Raw genomic sequence first — 16570 nt, 5'->3', positions numbered from 1 at the left:
CGCGGATATCTTGCGGATCGCTCAATTAGGGTGCAGGAGGGGGCTTCTGTCTATGGAATTCACAGTCGGCAAGTAACGCAGTTACTGTGATTACCCATGTATCTTAAGTCACCCCTTTTTGGTTAGTTGACGTCCTCTCTTCCAGCACCTGTCTCACCATAGTTCCCAAATCTTTAGGCTTAAAAGGGGGTTTAATTGCCAGTGAGACATGGAACAGTGAATGTGAGCCCTCAAGGAAGAGCTCCTCCTGTTTTCTGTCGAGCCGAACGTCAGCTGCTATTCCCTCAAAGCCAAAAATGACCCTACCCGATAAGGGTATTAGCCCTCTCTTGCCTTCATCTTGATTTGTTTGGTTTCTATAACCTTCCTTAGGATCTCGATCCCGGAAGGCCACAGTACAATGTAGTGCAGTTACTAGTTTATAAGTTCCAATTAAATTGTCCAGAAATTCCCTTGCTTTAATGTCAGCTTCAATTTGCTGCCATAGCCAGTTTCCCCAGAGAATTCCCGCAATATGCCAGCTATATAGAGCAGCCGAGTTTCCTAATTGTTCAGCTTTTTGTAGCATCATAGTGTGGAGCTCAGGCAATCTGTTTTTGGGGATTTCAAGATACAGTACAATCCTTCGGAGGTACAATGAATAAAGACATTTAGTTCAGAGAGTGTTTGGCGTCCAAGCAAATTAACAGGTGAGTTCTCAGCTGTAACAAAATTTTCATCAATCAAATTGTTCCCTGTCTTTCCTTCAACCGGCTGGGACAGGGGTTCTATCATAGGTTTGTGCTCATCATCCCTGTGCTTTGACCCTTCTCTCCAATCACAATCTCTTGTTGCACACACTCTCCCTTTTCTCTCTGATTTGCAAGTAATCTATTCCTACCCATATTACTGAGGAATGTTCTGACATTCTCCCATTTTTTGTTTTGCCATTCCAGATTGGTCAATTTAAAAGAATGTGCTGCATCTGCTTGGAGACAGTTTATAAGTGTTTGCATATCAGTGGGTCATTTCCTGCCATGGGTGTGTAGGCCTCCGTTAGTCTCAATAGAGCACGGATTTGCTCCTTGGAAAGTTTCCGTGGCACAAGCCTGGGCAAGGTTTTTTTTAAATGGAAGACCAGCAGTTGCCCAAGCTGCAAGTCTCCCCTCTGCACGCCACCAATGTTGTCCACGGGAAAGGCGTAAGAGCCATGGGTATCCCTGCACTAGATACCCAAGTATCTTTAAACTGAGCAATAAAATCAGTAATAGCATTCCCCTTCTCTTGCTGACATCTAGTTATTTCTCCAAAGTCACTGTGATACCTGGCTCCTGCGAGAATACTGTAGCATTTTTTGCTCCGTTCAGCCATTCATTCATTCCACCAGCGACGCTCATCACAATTCCCCTCGTTCCCCGGTGGAGGGGCCCAGTACCCTTGTGTCCTTGGGAAATCTGTTCGAACTCCTGTCCATGAAGTTCCATAGGCTACCTTAGGCAATGCCTGGACATCGCCAGGTAATAAGCGAAACATTTGGCAAGTCTGGAGGCTACTGGTTTGGGTAGTGAACTGCAGGCCTCACTAATCACGTTGGGGCCCTCAGCCGGGGTGCAGCGTTTAACTCTCGGGAGGTCGTTTCCCCCCCCCCCCCCCCATTATACGTGGAGCCTGGAAGAGAGAGTCTGAGCTATTTGCCGCCACCCTGCCCCACTGTCAGTTTAAACCTCCATGTACTAGTGTGCTTGTGATCTTGTCACAGGTCCTTCTCTTGACACGGTTTGTGAAGGTTCTACCGCAGTCGTGCCTTCACGATCCCCGCTCACTTCTTCTCCTCCCGCTCCCGGGAACCGGCGGTTCCTCGGTTGTTGCTGTTGTTGCCGCTGCTTTTGGCGGTCACGATGCCGGGGCATCGCAATAGCCATTTCCAAATCATCCGGAAGTTCCAGATAAGGGGGAGGGGTGCTATTCGAGGATATAGTCCGGAGCCGGGGCCATGATGCAGGCCCCTCGGTATTTTGCGTAATTTGTTCTTTTTTTTAGGTTTAACCTTTGGAGCCACCTCTTCCCACTTGTTAAAACACCACATCATATACTCTAAATCCCAATTAGGATTTTTTTCTTTTAGGATTTGTTTCGTTTCGCCAATAGTGATCTTTTTTATAGACCGATGGATCTGCTGTAAAGCCAATCCCTTCAACTCCACCCACAGAGATCGCAGAACCGTTGCCAACCAAACCTTGTCCGCGGCCGACCCAACGCGTCCCCTAGGACTATTCCGTCTTCCTATGTTTTTCGATCTTCTTTTGGATAATGGTTCGGTTCATGGGTGCTGCCGTTCGGGGACCAGCAGGTCGAGTCCTGGCGTGAATTGCTTTTCCGATTCCCTCTCTGGGGTTTACTGTTCCTGTTACCCATTTTAATTACCTGTTAATTGTTCTCAAAGGACGTAAACACTTAAGACATACTAGATAATACTCTATATAATCCTTTTCCATTGGCAAGTGGCGCAGGTTAATCTGGAGATTTTAATTGCCTTCGTTTTAATACCGTCTTTTAATCAGAACTCCCAAACCCCGCCTTATTCTGAGTCTGAACTCCGGGGTGGTCACAGGCTGGAATGGGGCAGCTCCGCTCCCTACCCCGCTCTTGCCTTCTATCTTTCAAGCAAGTCTCACGGGTTGGTACCCTGGTCCGATTTTGACGATAAGTAAATTCGCTGAGATTCTTTCTTGTCGCCAGATTCTATTAGAGAATTTTGTACCGATCGAACACAGAGTAGGCAAACACCTCGAGGCTAGTTACCGCCTTTATTTCGTTAATTCACAGGGAGCCGTTCCGCACGTCTCCACCAACGCAAGGTTACAATTCTAGTTTATTCTGTAAATCCAATCACACTAGATCAGCCGGTCTCCAGACACTTATCCCGCAGTTTACACAACAATCGTTTCCTCATTGCTTTGAGTACCAAACAAGCCGTTAATCACGTTGCCTCGCAGACGATTAGCCCCTATACAACAGTCGGTTCCTCATTGTTGACATAATCTATTGTTTGTTAGACCCATTCTGTTTTTATAATCTTGTTCTCTCCACGATTTTGCCAACCACCCCCCCCCCCCCCCCCAACGTCCTCAAACTTAATAAGTTTAATATTTCCTCCTCAGCTACAATGGCGGGACTAAAACTTACTCTCGCTTTCAGTGGATGGAAAGCCTACTATAAACTGCCATTTGATACGTGCACCAACAGTGCTTTGGTAAAGTTTCCTTGTAATTTCTATCCTATATCTATCATGTATTGCCAAAGCTAAGTCGATTGCTGTCTGGCGCAGTGAGTTCTATAAACCTAACTTATCATTGCAAAATGTGAAGGTTCGCTATAAAAGTGACCAGTTTATTTTGCCCGTTTTAAAGTTCAGAAGAAAGTTGTTCACGATTTCTTCTAGTGGTACTTTGGCAACTAAAAGAGTACATGTCTCTGCTGATTGATGGCAGCTCGGCTGTGAGACAACACCACCTTGAAGGAGAAATCTAGGTTCTAATTCTCGAGCTCATATTGAATCCATGTGTTACCAACATCATAATAGGAAGTTGTCGAAGGAAAACTCTTCAAGATGTCATTACTTCGGCAGTCAGCATTTAAACATTTATGTAACTGCACATGAACAGCTAAATTGAGCACTCTTTTCCAATCACAAACAAGAAAATCTGCAGATGCTGGAAATCCGAGCAACACACACACAATGCTGCTTCATTTGTTTTAACTCTGGCCTGAAGGTTTACTGTTATGACCACTCTGACTTTATAGGAAGTTGAACTGAGATAATGACCTTGATTTGGTGTACAACACTTAATGGGAAAGTGTGAAATGGATCTAATGAGCACGGTTGAACTGTTTGTAAGTGAATTTGTGGATAGAAATTGGTAATGACTTTGGCTGCAAATGTTAAGCATATTCTGTTTTTTAAATACAAGTCAACTCTTGGCATAATGCTGAAAAAGTCTAGCGATATTTATCCAGTAACCAACAACAAAGAAATTTAGTACTTACAGGATATTTCATGGGACCTTGCACTATGAAAATTGGTTTCTGTTTTTTTGCATGAAGAAAAGTGAGTACATTTCAAAGTTACTTTTATTAGTTGTAATGCTCTTTTGGCTGAAGTCACCAAATATGGTTTAGAAATGCAAATTTCTCCTGCACAAATTTGGAATACATTTTGAGATTATTAATGAACTGATCAACATGAAATTTCTTGTATCATACGTATAACAGTAAAGAGTTATTAACATTAATTCAAATTTTGCTGTAATTAAATCCTTTTGTAGGCTAATTAAATCTGACTTTTCTCTGCTGTGTTTGCAGGGAATCATGTACACTAGCTGAAAAGTAAAATGGGAACAAAATTTTTCCTGAGGATATCTGCAATTGAGGGGACGGGGAGGGGGGGCGGGTTGTGGAAGGTGACTGCCTGTACCCAAAGTGACATGAGACAGGAGATGTAGCAATGTTTTCCTGACGCCATTTCAGTGAGGTTACTCAGCAACTGCAGCATTTGGGTCTTTTTGCTTTCAACAGTGATCATGTGATCCTGCACTTCTAAGCAATTCTCTAAGCACTTGCTTTTTCTCAGTGCCAAAGGTCTTCCTGGATTAAAATTCTGATTCAGTTTCCAGGTGTGGAGAGGCCATTGACTGAACCAACATTAAAACAGTGAAAATTGTTTAGACAGAATTCACATGACTTGAAGCAGGAGAAAATAAGCCCCACAGAATTTCAAAATAAAACCCGGAATACTGCACTTGCTCAGTTCTTCAGATAGCGTCCGTGGGAAAAGTTTCCAGTCGACTCGTTTTTCATCTCAGTTTGGCAATATCAGTGAGAAGTTTTAAGAAGCAACAGGAAGAAAAAGAAGGCAGAGAAAAGGGAAGATCAGTGACATGGTGGAAAACAGGAGAGGTTACACAAAAGAAGGTGTGAGAGTAATTGCTTAGAGAATTATGGTAATGGGACATAGAGTCACACAGTATGAAACTGTTTCATCAACACACCCTCTATCAAAAACCCCATTTGTTTTCTATGTTCCAATGAGTTACTTCCTGATTCAAACACTCAGTATGCATTTGAAGTATTTTACAGCGGGGCTTCCACGTAAGCATGTCAAGTGAACTCTGTCTTTGACATGTAAAGGAAACTGGAAGGCCATGCAAACTCCACACAGGCAAGTAAGATCAATATGATCACGGACTAGAAGGGCCGAGATGGCATGTTTCTGTGCTGTAATGGTTATAGGGTTATATGAGGGAGATAGAGAAGAGGGAACTACATACCAGTCGGGGAAATTCTAGGATTATTAACAAGTGATAATGGGATGGGGCAGAGTTGAGGTGGATTCATGAGAGGGGACTCATGGAAGAGGAATTTAAAACGTTTGGGGTGAGTTTTTAATTGGAAGAATAGTTATGGGTGAACTATTGTGGTGTGTTTGCATTTTCAGGTAAAGTGTCACATGAAATTATAAAACAAAATTATTTAGGGGGTAATGTAGTTGTGTGGTTGAGGACTGATTAGCAGACAACAGAGTAGAAATATCATCAGTATTATAGGATTTATTTCACTCCAGTTTATTGTTACCCTAAAGCACTGAGAATTTCAGTTACTAATATAACCAAAATGACTAGATATTAAGTGAATCAAGGAATATGGGGTAGAGACTGTGATTTTTTGGCACATGGGAATTAGTCACATGGATTTGAAGGGTTTCTGATTCCTAAGTTCTCAGAAGCAGGATTATTTGAAATTGCTGAAGGAAAATTCTGTGCTCAATTATATGAACAAAGATAAGGAAATGCTGATTATCCCCATGGAATAGTTGCTCAAAGGAAAATTTAAATGGCATACTAAAAATACTGCAGAGAATGGAATAAATATAAACTCTGTAATATGGAAAATTGTGGTAAAAGGTTGTAACAGAATGGTTATATTTTTGCTTCTTAGGTACATGGCCATTATACATCCTCTACAACCAAGAATGTCAGCAACAGTAACGAAAGTCATCATTGCAAGCATCTGGAGCTTGGCCACCATTCTTGCATTCCCTCTGTGCTATTACTCCAAAATCAAGCAGCATCCAGGACGTGTTCTTTGTCAACTGAGCTGGCCAGGGGATTTCATGTAAGCGTGAGCCAGATTTATTGCAGGGGTTCCCATAAGAACAGCATTGAATTAGCTTTTGCTTTACAACATTCAAGCAGTAATCAAAGAGAAAATGATGTGCAGATCTAGGACTGAGTCAGTGAGTGAGTGGCATTAATCTCTGCACTAGTATAGAATGCCAGACCAGAAGTTCTAAGTCTGCTGGAATTTAATTTTGTATCATCATTAAAAACGTGTTGAGGAATAGAACATACTCTCATTTCAACTAGCTAGGTTCAACATTGGTATATTACCATAAAAATTCTATCCTGTCTCACCGATGGATCAGGCCAATGGTCACTCTATTTATTTAGAGATACTGTGTGCACCAGGCCCTCTGGCCCAATGAGCAGCGATGCCCAGCAACCTACCTACATAACACTAGCCTAATCACAGGACAATTTACAATAACCAATTAATTTACCAACCAGTGGGAGGAAACTGGAGCACCCGGAGAAAACCCATACACTCATACTCCTTATGCAAACTCCTTACAGATGGTGCTGGAATTGAAATCCAAACTCTCTAATGCCCCAAGTTGTGATGGCATTGTGCTAACTGCTACACTACTATGGTGCCCTATGCAGTGTGGACACATTTAGTCATTCTTCCACTTCTGCAGGGTGAACATCATGGAAGACCCTTCCCAGCGGCTTTGTGGTAGCACTTCCACAAGGATTGCCGTGCTTCAAGATTTCTCTCGGGACAGCTAAGCCTGACCAATAAGTTGGTCTTGACTATAATACCCATATCAACCACATTTTTTCTAAAGCTTTTAGAAACATAGAAAAATAGAAAACCTACAGCACAATACAGGCTTTTCGTCCCACAAAGCTGTGCCAAACATGTCCTTACCTTAGAAAGGACCTAGGATTACACATAGCCCTCTATTTTTCTAAGCTCCATGTACATGTCCAGGAGTCTCTTAAAAGACCCTATCGTTTCTGCCTCCACAACCATCACCAGCTGCCCATTCCACGCACTCATCACTCTCTGCGTAAAAAAACCTACCCCGACATCTCCTCTGTACCTACTTACAAGCACCTTAAAACTGTGCCCTCTCGTGCTAGCCATTTCAGCCCTGGGAAAAATCCTTTGACTATCCACATGATCAATGCCTCTGATACACCTCTATCAGGTCACCTCTTATCCTCTGTCAGTCCAAGGAAAAAAGGCCGACTTCACTCATCCTATTCTCATAAGGCGTGCTCCCCAATCCAGGCAACATCCTTGTAAATCTCCTCTGCACCCTTTCTATGGCTTCCACATGCTTCCTATAGTGAGGTGACCAGAACTGAGCACAGTACTCCAAGTGGGGTCTGACCAGGGTCCTATATAGCTGCAACATTACCTCTTGGCTCCTAAACTCAATCCCATGATTGATGAAGGCCAATGCACCATATGCTTTCTTAACCACAGAGTCAACCTGCGCAGCAGCCTTGAGTGTCCAATGGACTCGGACCCCAAGATCCCTCTGATCCTCCACGCTGCCAAGAGTCTTGCCATTAATACTATATTCCGTCATCATATTTGACCTACCAAAAGGAACCACCTCACACTTATCTAGGTTGAACTCCATCTGCCACTTCTCAGCCCAGTTTTGCATCCTATTAATGTCCCGCTGTAAACTCTGACAGCCATCCAGATATCCCACAACACCTGCCTTTCACAAAGCCATGCTGCCTATTCCTAATCATTGTATGCCTCTCCAAATGTTCATAAATCCTGCCTTTCAGGATCTTCTCCATCAACTTACCAACCACTGAAGTCAGACCCATTGTTCTATAATTTCCTGGGCTATCTCTACTCACTTTCTTGAATAATGGAATAACATCCACAACCCTCCAATCCTCTGGAATCTCTCCTGTCCCCATTGATGATGCAAAGATCATCGCCAGAGGCTCAGCAACCTCCTCCCTTGCCTCCCACAGTAACCTGGAGTACATCTCGTCCAGTCCTGGCGACTTATCCAACTTGATGCTTTCCAAAAGCCCCTGCTCATCCTATTTTTTTAATATCTACCTGCTCAAGCTTTCCAGTCTGCTGTAAGTCATCCCTACAATCGCCAAGATCCTTTTCTGTAATGAATATTGAAGCAAAGTGATCATTAAATATCTCTGCTATCTCCTCTGGTTCCACACACACATTTCCACTGTCACACTTGAATGGTCCTATTCTCATGTCTTATCCTCTTGCTGTTCACACACTTGTAAAATGCCTTGGGATTTTCCTTAATCCTGTCTGCCAAGGCCTTCTCATGGCCCCTTCTGGTTCTCCTAATTTCTTTCTTGAGCTCCTTCCTGCTAGCCTTATAATCTTCTAGATCTCTATCATTACTTGGCTTTTTGAACCTTTCATAAGCTCTTCTTCTTGACTAGATTTACAACAGCCTTTGTACACCATAGTTCCTGTACCCTACTATCCTTTCCCTGTCTCATTGAAACATACCTGTGCAGAACTCCATGCAAATATCACCTGAACATTTGACACATTTCTTCCATACATTTCCCTGAGAACACCTGTTCCCAGCTTATGCTTCCAAGTTCCTGCCTGATAGCCTCATATTTCCCTTTACACCAATTAAACGCTTTCCGAACTAGTCTGTTCCTATCTCTCTCCAATGCTATGGCAAAGGAGATGGAGTTGTGATCATTATCTCCAAAATGCTCTCCCACTGAGAGATCTGACAGCTGACCAGGCTCATTTCCCAATACCAGATCAAGTACAGCCTCTCCTCTTGTAAGCTTATCTACATATTGTGTCGAGAAACCTTCTTGAACACACTTAACAAACTCCACCCCATCTAAACCCCTCACTCTAGGGACATGCCAATCAATATTTGGGAAATTAAAATCTCCCACCCCGACAATCCTGGTGTTACTACACCTTTCCAGAATCTATCTCTATCTGCTCCTCAATGTCCCTGTTATAATTGGGTGGTCTATAAAAAACACCCAGTTGAGTTATTGACCCCTTCTTGTTCCTAACTTCCACCCACACATACTCCATAGACAATCCCTCCATGTCTTCCTCCTTTTCTACGGCCATGACACTATCTGTGTTCAAGAGTGCCATGCCCCTACCTCTTTTGCCTCCCTCCCTGTCCTTTCTGAAACAGCTAAAGCCTGGCACTCGAAGTAACCATTCCTGCCCCTGAGCCATCCAAGTCTTTGTAATGGCCACCACATCATATTTCCAAGAACTGATCCATGCTCTAAGCTCATGCGCTTTGTTCACAACATTCCTTGCATTAAATTAGACACATCTCAAACCTTTGGTCTGAGCACGTCCCTTCACTATCACCTGCCTATCTTCCCTCTCGCACTGTCTCCAAGTTTCTCTATTTGTGAGCCAACCACCTCTTCTGTCTCTTCAGTTTGGTTCCCACACACCAGAAATCCTAGTTTAATCTCTCCACAATAGCTTTAGCAAACCTCTCTGCCAGGATATTGGTCCCCCTGGGATTCAAGTGCAACCTGTCCTTTTTGTACAGGTCACTTCTGCCTGAAAAGTGGTCCCAATGATCCAGAAATCTGAATCCCTGCCCCCTGCTCCAATTCCTTCAGCCACGCATTTATCCTCCACCTCTATTCCTATACTCACTGTCACGTGGCACAGGCAGTAATCCCGAAATGGCTACCTTTGTGGTCCTGCTTCTCAACTTCCTTCCTAACTCCCTGTAGTCTGCCTTTAGGACCTCCACCCTCTTCCTGCCTATGTCTTTTGTGTACATTTTGTATGGCCCATTGGATACCCTTGAGATATAAGTTTGGGATGACCAATTTAAGGCTTTGGTTTCTGTTGTCCCTCTGCCAATCTGCTTTTATGTAACAACATGCATGCTATGTTTCTCCATTTTATTTCCCTTAAACTAGTTTGCCAGCACCAAGCAGTGTGGCAAATCAATATTAATGTCCTAACAGATGCATTAAAGTAACAAAAAATATTTATTTCTGAACATAGGAGGCTATATTTATGAGACCATAAGAGCATAATTAGTCTGCTCTGCCATTTGATCATGGTAGATCCATTTCCCTCTCAGCTCCATTCTCCTGTCTTCTCCCCATAACCTTTTGCACCCTGATTTACTAAGAACTTATCAATCTCTGCCTTAAATAAACCCAATGACCCAGCCTCCACAACCACCTGTGGCATAGAACTCCACAAATTTACCACCATTTGGCTAAAGAAATTCCTCCCAATCTCAGTTTTAAATGGACATATCTCTATTCTGAAATTGTGCCTTCTGGTCCTAGGCTCCCCCACTATAGAAAACATCCTCTCCACATCCACTTTATCTTGGTCTTTCAACATTCAATAGGTTTCAATAAGATTCCCCCCTTCCCCCCCCCCCCCACCTTCCATTCTTCTAAATTCCAGTGAGTAAAGGTGCAGGACTATTAATCACTTCCCATACAATAATCCTTTCATCCCTGGAATCATTCTCACAAACCTCCACTGAACTCTCTCCAATGTCAGCACATCCTTTCTTTGATAAGAGGCCCAAAACTGTTCACAAAACTCCAAGTGAAGCCTCAGCAGTGCCTTATAAAGCCTCAGCATAGCATCCTTGCTTCTATATTCTAGTCTTCTCAAAATGAACACTAACATTGCATTTGTCTTCTTCACCACCAACTCAACCTGCAAGTTAACCTGTAGGGAATCCTGCACAGGGACTCCCAAGTCACTTTGCACCTCCATTTTTTGAACTTTCTCCCCATTTAGAAAATAGTCCACACTTTTATTCCTTCTACCAAAGTGTATTACCATACACTTCCCAACAGTGTATTCATCTGTCACTGCTTTGCACAGTCTTCTAACCTGTCTGAGTATTTCTGCAGACTCCCTCAATACTACCTTCCCTTCCAACTATCTTTGTATCAAGAGACTCAGCAGCAGGCTTATTTAAAACTTGCTCCCTTTGCTAAATGTAAGTCATTAATATCAGTTCCTTTGGGCTGTTGTTGGCAAGACCTAAATTTCTGATCTTTCCTGTAGCCCCACACCAATTGACACATGGCACAGAGTCAACTTTGCTAAGCATGGCAAATTTACTAAAGGCTGACCTAAGTAAGTAGGTCCCATTATTGAGAGGCACATACAATTTGACATCTGTTCTACTACACTGCTAAGAGCGCAGATAGATACCAGTGATGGATGGGCAAAGCTGCTGGAGGAGAAGGTATCCATGTCCATAAGTGTAATTCTAATCTCACAATTTCATCACATTGACTTTGTAAATGTGTGTAGAATTTGTCCAGAAGGATCCATACCTTTTTAATAATGGCCTTCTAGTCATCTATGAGCCAGAGGCTAAACTGAGTCATACCGAGCATGTTTCTAATTGGACACTACATGGATAAATATTTAGGCACTTGGGCCACTGCTACCTGTGAGCATTAAAGAGCATTGCTGAAGATGCTCTGTAATAAGCATTTCTGACTCTAGAAGTGAGCCATGCTTCTGAGCTAAGCAGGCTGAGACTTACGGTGAGATGCTACACTGCTCTGAGGAAGAATGCTTGTCATCAAATATTAGAGGAGAAAGTGATGAACAGGAGCACAAGGCAGGTAAAGAGTGCTGTGGGGAAGAACAGATACAGAAAGCTTCTCACAGCTGGTTGTGTGTGATTATGAGTGAACCTGTAACTAGAATCAAAATAATTCAGGCACTTCCAATTCCACATACCCGGGACATCACTTTCACAAGTCTGCTTACGTAAGATCAGACCCAAATATTTCAGCAAGCTCTCCCAGTATTTCAGCGATTTGACCCACTGCCCTGTTTGGTTTTGGACTCCTGCTTGCTGGCTAAGTGCCTTCAAAATGATTCACTGAGCATGTGCTTGCATCCTCAGTGATCACAGGGAAATTTATTCCGTATGAGCAGACAAAAACTTTCACCTTCATCTTTGGTTGCTCTTTCTCATTTGACCTAGAAGCTCAAATCCATGGTGTTACTAACTGAATGTAATACTGCTGGAGACACCAGCTGTTGGGTGAAACATCGAGATGATGCTCCAGCCACACACAGGTGTATGTAATGGCATTCAAGAATTGATTTTTAAAGATCAGGGAAGGTATTTCTGATGATTTAATCAATATTTAGCTCTTAATTAGCTGCCTTGTTTCTTACATTACAGCAATAATAATGTTTCAAAATATGAAAGACTTTAGGTTGAATTGGAGTTGTTAAAGTAGCAATAAATTAAAGCCTCCTTCTTTCAAAGTGTTTTACAATCTAAGTACATTTATTATCCATGTATGTATACATTATGGAACTTTGTGTTTATCTCCTAATAGGCAGCCAGGAAACAAAGAAACCCAAAAGAACCCATAAAAAAAGAAAACCGTTAGACATCCAATGTCCAGGGGAAAAAATAAATCATGCAAACAAACAGTGTGCTGAACAGGTCCACAAAGAGAGTCAACCCACGAACCTTTAATTCAGAGCAGGACAGCAGCCTGAACCAGCCTGTCTCAACACCCTGACCTTTTCAATCTGGCCCAGTGCCTAAATTGTCATCCAGACATCGGGTTCAGTCACTTCAGAATGCTGTGGGGCCTAGACCCCGCCACCTCGATTTGTTCGATTATTGATACATTTGAAGCATTGTTGTATTGAAAAGTCACAATGCTATTTGCAAAGTAATGTCTCAACGTCACCAGAATTACATATTAACCAAAACTCCCATTCTTTTTACAACAATGCTTGACGTCCTTAAGGCAAACTGGTAAGTTAGCCCAAAGTTGCAGAAAACTGCTGGATGAGCTTAGCAGTGGTCCAGCAGCATCTGTGAAGGCAAAAGGAGGAGCACATTTTGGGTTGGTTTTGTTCTAGATTCCAGTGTCACTGGCCACTCTTGCAGCCCAATGTGATTGTGTAGAAATCCCTCAGTGCTGGTCTTAAATGTTAATTTCTGCACTGAGATATTTGGAGCAGTGCTTGATCTTGCATTGTAAAGACGAGAGTACTGCCCCTAATCCAAGGCAAAAATCAATCATTTGCCACACATTGAGGTCTATAAGTCATTGAGTGTTGATGATAATGTTTGTGATAGCTCAGTTCTCCAGACAAGTGTAGGTTTCAAAAATATTCACTATAGGATGTTGCCGGTGATTCATTTATTTTCAATCAACAACCTAATCTGGAAAATTTCTGCTGAGAGATACTGTAATATAAATAGCTGAGCATCTTTCAAAGCATCATACCAAAGAACTCCTACATCCTAAGACATTGCACAAATTTTCCAGGTGCTGCTCACAAATATTTCTAGGTGCAGTTTTCCCATTTGTAGAGGGCTGTCCCATTTTGCAAGTGTGACCTTCCCTGCAGGTAAAGGATCCTGCTGGATCCTTTGAGATATTCACCTCCCTCAAAATTCCAATTTACCAAATTATTTTTTCTGCATTGAATCCTCACAGTTCCTTGGCCTCAACCTCAAACAATGCTGAAGGTATACTAAGGCATATCCCAGACACAACTATCTTCTTTCTTTTCAGTGAATTTATGTTAATCATTAAGGTCAGGACTAACAACACTGTTAACACTATTAAGTCAACACTGTTAGTTTTTGTTAAAGATTAACTTTGTTTGTCACATGTACATCGAAACATCAAAACACAGTGAAATGCGTCGTTTTGCATCAATGACCAACACTTTGGGGCAGCCTGCAAGTGTCGCAACTCTTCCAGTGTCAGCATAACATGCCCACAACTCACTAACCTTAACCATACATCTTTGAAATGTGGGCGGAAATAAGTGCATCCAGAGGAAACCCTCACAGTGACGAGGAGAATGTACAAACTCCTCATGGACAGTGGCGAGAATCGTTGATTACTGGTGCTGTGAACTGACTATGCTACCAATTAAATAGGGACCTAGTGAGCTCTGTTGGAAGGAATTCTCCAGTATCTGTTAATTTTTTAATTAACTTTGAGTTTCTTTTGCAAGCTTTATTCCCTTAAATAATAGAACATCAACTAAATTTTAGACCTCCTCATCCAGTGTTCACAAGGGGCTTTGCATGCTGTGTGTCACATTCCACTATTATGCCAATTCTTTCTAATCAGGCAGCGTATCAGTAGATTATTGTTATTTATGCTAAACATGAATTGTTTTTGAAATATCAGCAGTTCAGAGAAATGCAAGGTAGCAAAATGTTAAATAGCTCCTATGGAAGATGCTCTACTGGAACTGGTATCATGGGACCCTGTGGAAATACTCTCCTAAAATGGATGGCAGATGGCTTTTAACTTTCAAAGAAAGGATGTATGCATTTCTATATGATGCCTTTCGTAGAGCACTTTGATTTATTGATGATGGCATCCATCAGTCTTAAACGACAATGGCTCTGCTTCACTGAAATGACATCTCCAGGGCTGAAGCCTGGGTGGAAGGTACGGAGATGCTGAGATGCCCAGTCATCAGGATCCCCCTCCCGGCCTCACCAGTGTAGTCCAAAGGAAAGCAAAGCAATACATTTGTCACCCTGTCCCGATGCTGCCCACAAGGTAGTGGGGCTATTTACCCATAGCTGGGATCTGGTTCACGAGCACCAGGACATGTCCACACACCGGTGAGCTTGCGTGCCATGGGTGCAGGGCAAAAACCTCCTCCCAGTCCTCTGTAGTTCAGCCTGAGTCTAAAAGGAGTTCAGTTTCTGTGTTGCCAGCGAGGAGGCAGGTGAGGCTTGCTGTGGAGAGGCTGTATACTTGCAGGGAGAGGCAGTCAGCTCTCCTTTTAGTGAGACTGCTTGCCAGTGATGGAAGCTGAAAGTGAGAGACAAGTGCTATTCACTACACTACCACACTAGACACATCACAGCAACAACTTGACACGCAGAGCACTTTCTGATTTAGTATGTCGCTTGTTGAGTTCCTGGTCAACATTTATACAATGGAATAAGTGCCCCATTTCTTCCTTGAAATATTTTCCTGAGATTGTTTACATTCACTTGAGAAAGCAAAGAGGAGCTCAGTGTGATATTGCATCTGATAAAAAAACACATCAAAAAATGAAGCAATTTTTAAACTTCTCTGCGTGCCCTGGTTCTAGAGAGTAACTTGATCCACAGACTTCTGCCTTCATCTCAAGTAATTTTGTTTAGATCTCTACAATCAAATCAAGAAGTATAAGTGATATGTGCAAAGACCAAGTACAACTGAATGTTTTAACCAGAAGCCTGCAGTAGGTTATTAATCTCTAGCTAGCATATGCTTGATCATTATATCTGGTAAAGTAAGAAAAATCAGAGTGAAGAATAGTCCTTACCGCAGCATGAAAGAGACTGGTGTTCCTCAGTCTGTCAATGGCTTTGGTTGAGAATCTTGAATCTTAACTGTAGGAGAACCTTTACATTGTCTCAGGCTGCTGAAGTTTGCCATTTCTTAACATCTTGCACAACTTTTTTCATTCTTGGCAACTGAAGTAATATTAACTTCAGGGAGAACAGTGTTTGGGACAAGATGTAGGCACCAAGCAGGAAGTTCAAAGGGCCACAATGATTTTGTCAGAGGTTTATCAAAAATAAGAAGTGTATTTAGTAGGAAAAATAACATAAAGATAGTAAATGAATGATCACGTTCAAAGTTAGAGCAGGAGAGGTGGAGAACCAATGTAAAATATATCAGGGGATCAAAGCTGTGGAGTTGGATGCAAAATTCAGCAAACATTAAATAAGGTGGGCAAGATATGAAAGAATTTCAAGTTCATTTGGATAAGCACAAGCATCAGAGTAATGGTCAGCACGATGAGAGTGAAGGACCACAGAAGGTGTCTGGGCTAGGATTTAAACCCCATTGAGACAAGGGAAAGGGAGGCCAAAGGGAGATGATAGTAAGTAAGGAGGAAAGAAGACAGCTTATTTTTTTTAATGTTCAACATGTCCTCAACAGCTAAGGAAATTAGATGGAGGAGCCATTGTGAGGTTATCCACTTTGGGAGTAAGAACAGGAAGACAGATTATTATCTAAACGGTGTAGAGTTAGGTAAGGGAGAAATACAAAGAGATCTAGGAGTCCTTGTTCATCAGTCACTGAAGGTGAATGAGCAAGTGCAGCAGGCAGTGAAGAAGGCTAATGGAATGTTGGCCTTTATTACAAAGGGAATTGAGTACAAGAGCAAGAAAATCCTTTTGCATTTGTACAGGGCCCTGGTGAGACCACACCTGGAGTATTGTGTACAGTTTTGGTCTCCAGGGTTAAGGAAGGACATCCTGGCTGTAGAGGAAGTGCAGCGTAGATTCACGAGGTTAATTCCTGGGATGTCCGGACTGTCTTACACAGAGAGGTTAGAGAGCCTGGGCTTGTACACGCTGGAATTAAGGAGATTGAGAGGGGATCTGATTGCAACATATAAGATTATTAAGGGATTGGACAAGATAGAGGCAGGAAATATG

The 16570-nt window shown here is 42.4% G+C and overlaps 1 protein-coding gene across 1 annotated transcript in view; it reads left to right on the top strand.

Moving 5' to 3' along the window:
- LOC140713879 (neuromedin-K receptor-like) overlaps positions 1 to 16570 on the top strand; it is an 83223-nt gene that overhangs the window by 36579 nt on the left and 30074 nt on the right. The window contains exon 2 of the mRNA XM_073024503.1: positions 5974 to 6150. Coding sequence (XP_072880604.1) covers positions 5974 to 6150 — 177 coding nt within the window. The remainder of the gene's footprint in view (positions 1 to 5973; positions 6151 to 16570) is intronic.

This window comes from Hemitrygon akajei, chromosome 2, assembly GCF_048418815.1.
Source record: "Hemitrygon akajei chromosome 2, sHemAka1.3, whole genome shotgun sequence".
In the NCBI taxonomy this organism is placed as follows: domain Eukaryota; kingdom Metazoa; phylum Chordata; class Chondrichthyes; order Myliobatiformes; family Dasyatidae; genus Hemitrygon; species Hemitrygon akajei.
The sequence above is the reverse complement of the archived record's forward strand: the minus strand, read 5'-3'. Positions and strand labels throughout refer to the sequence as shown.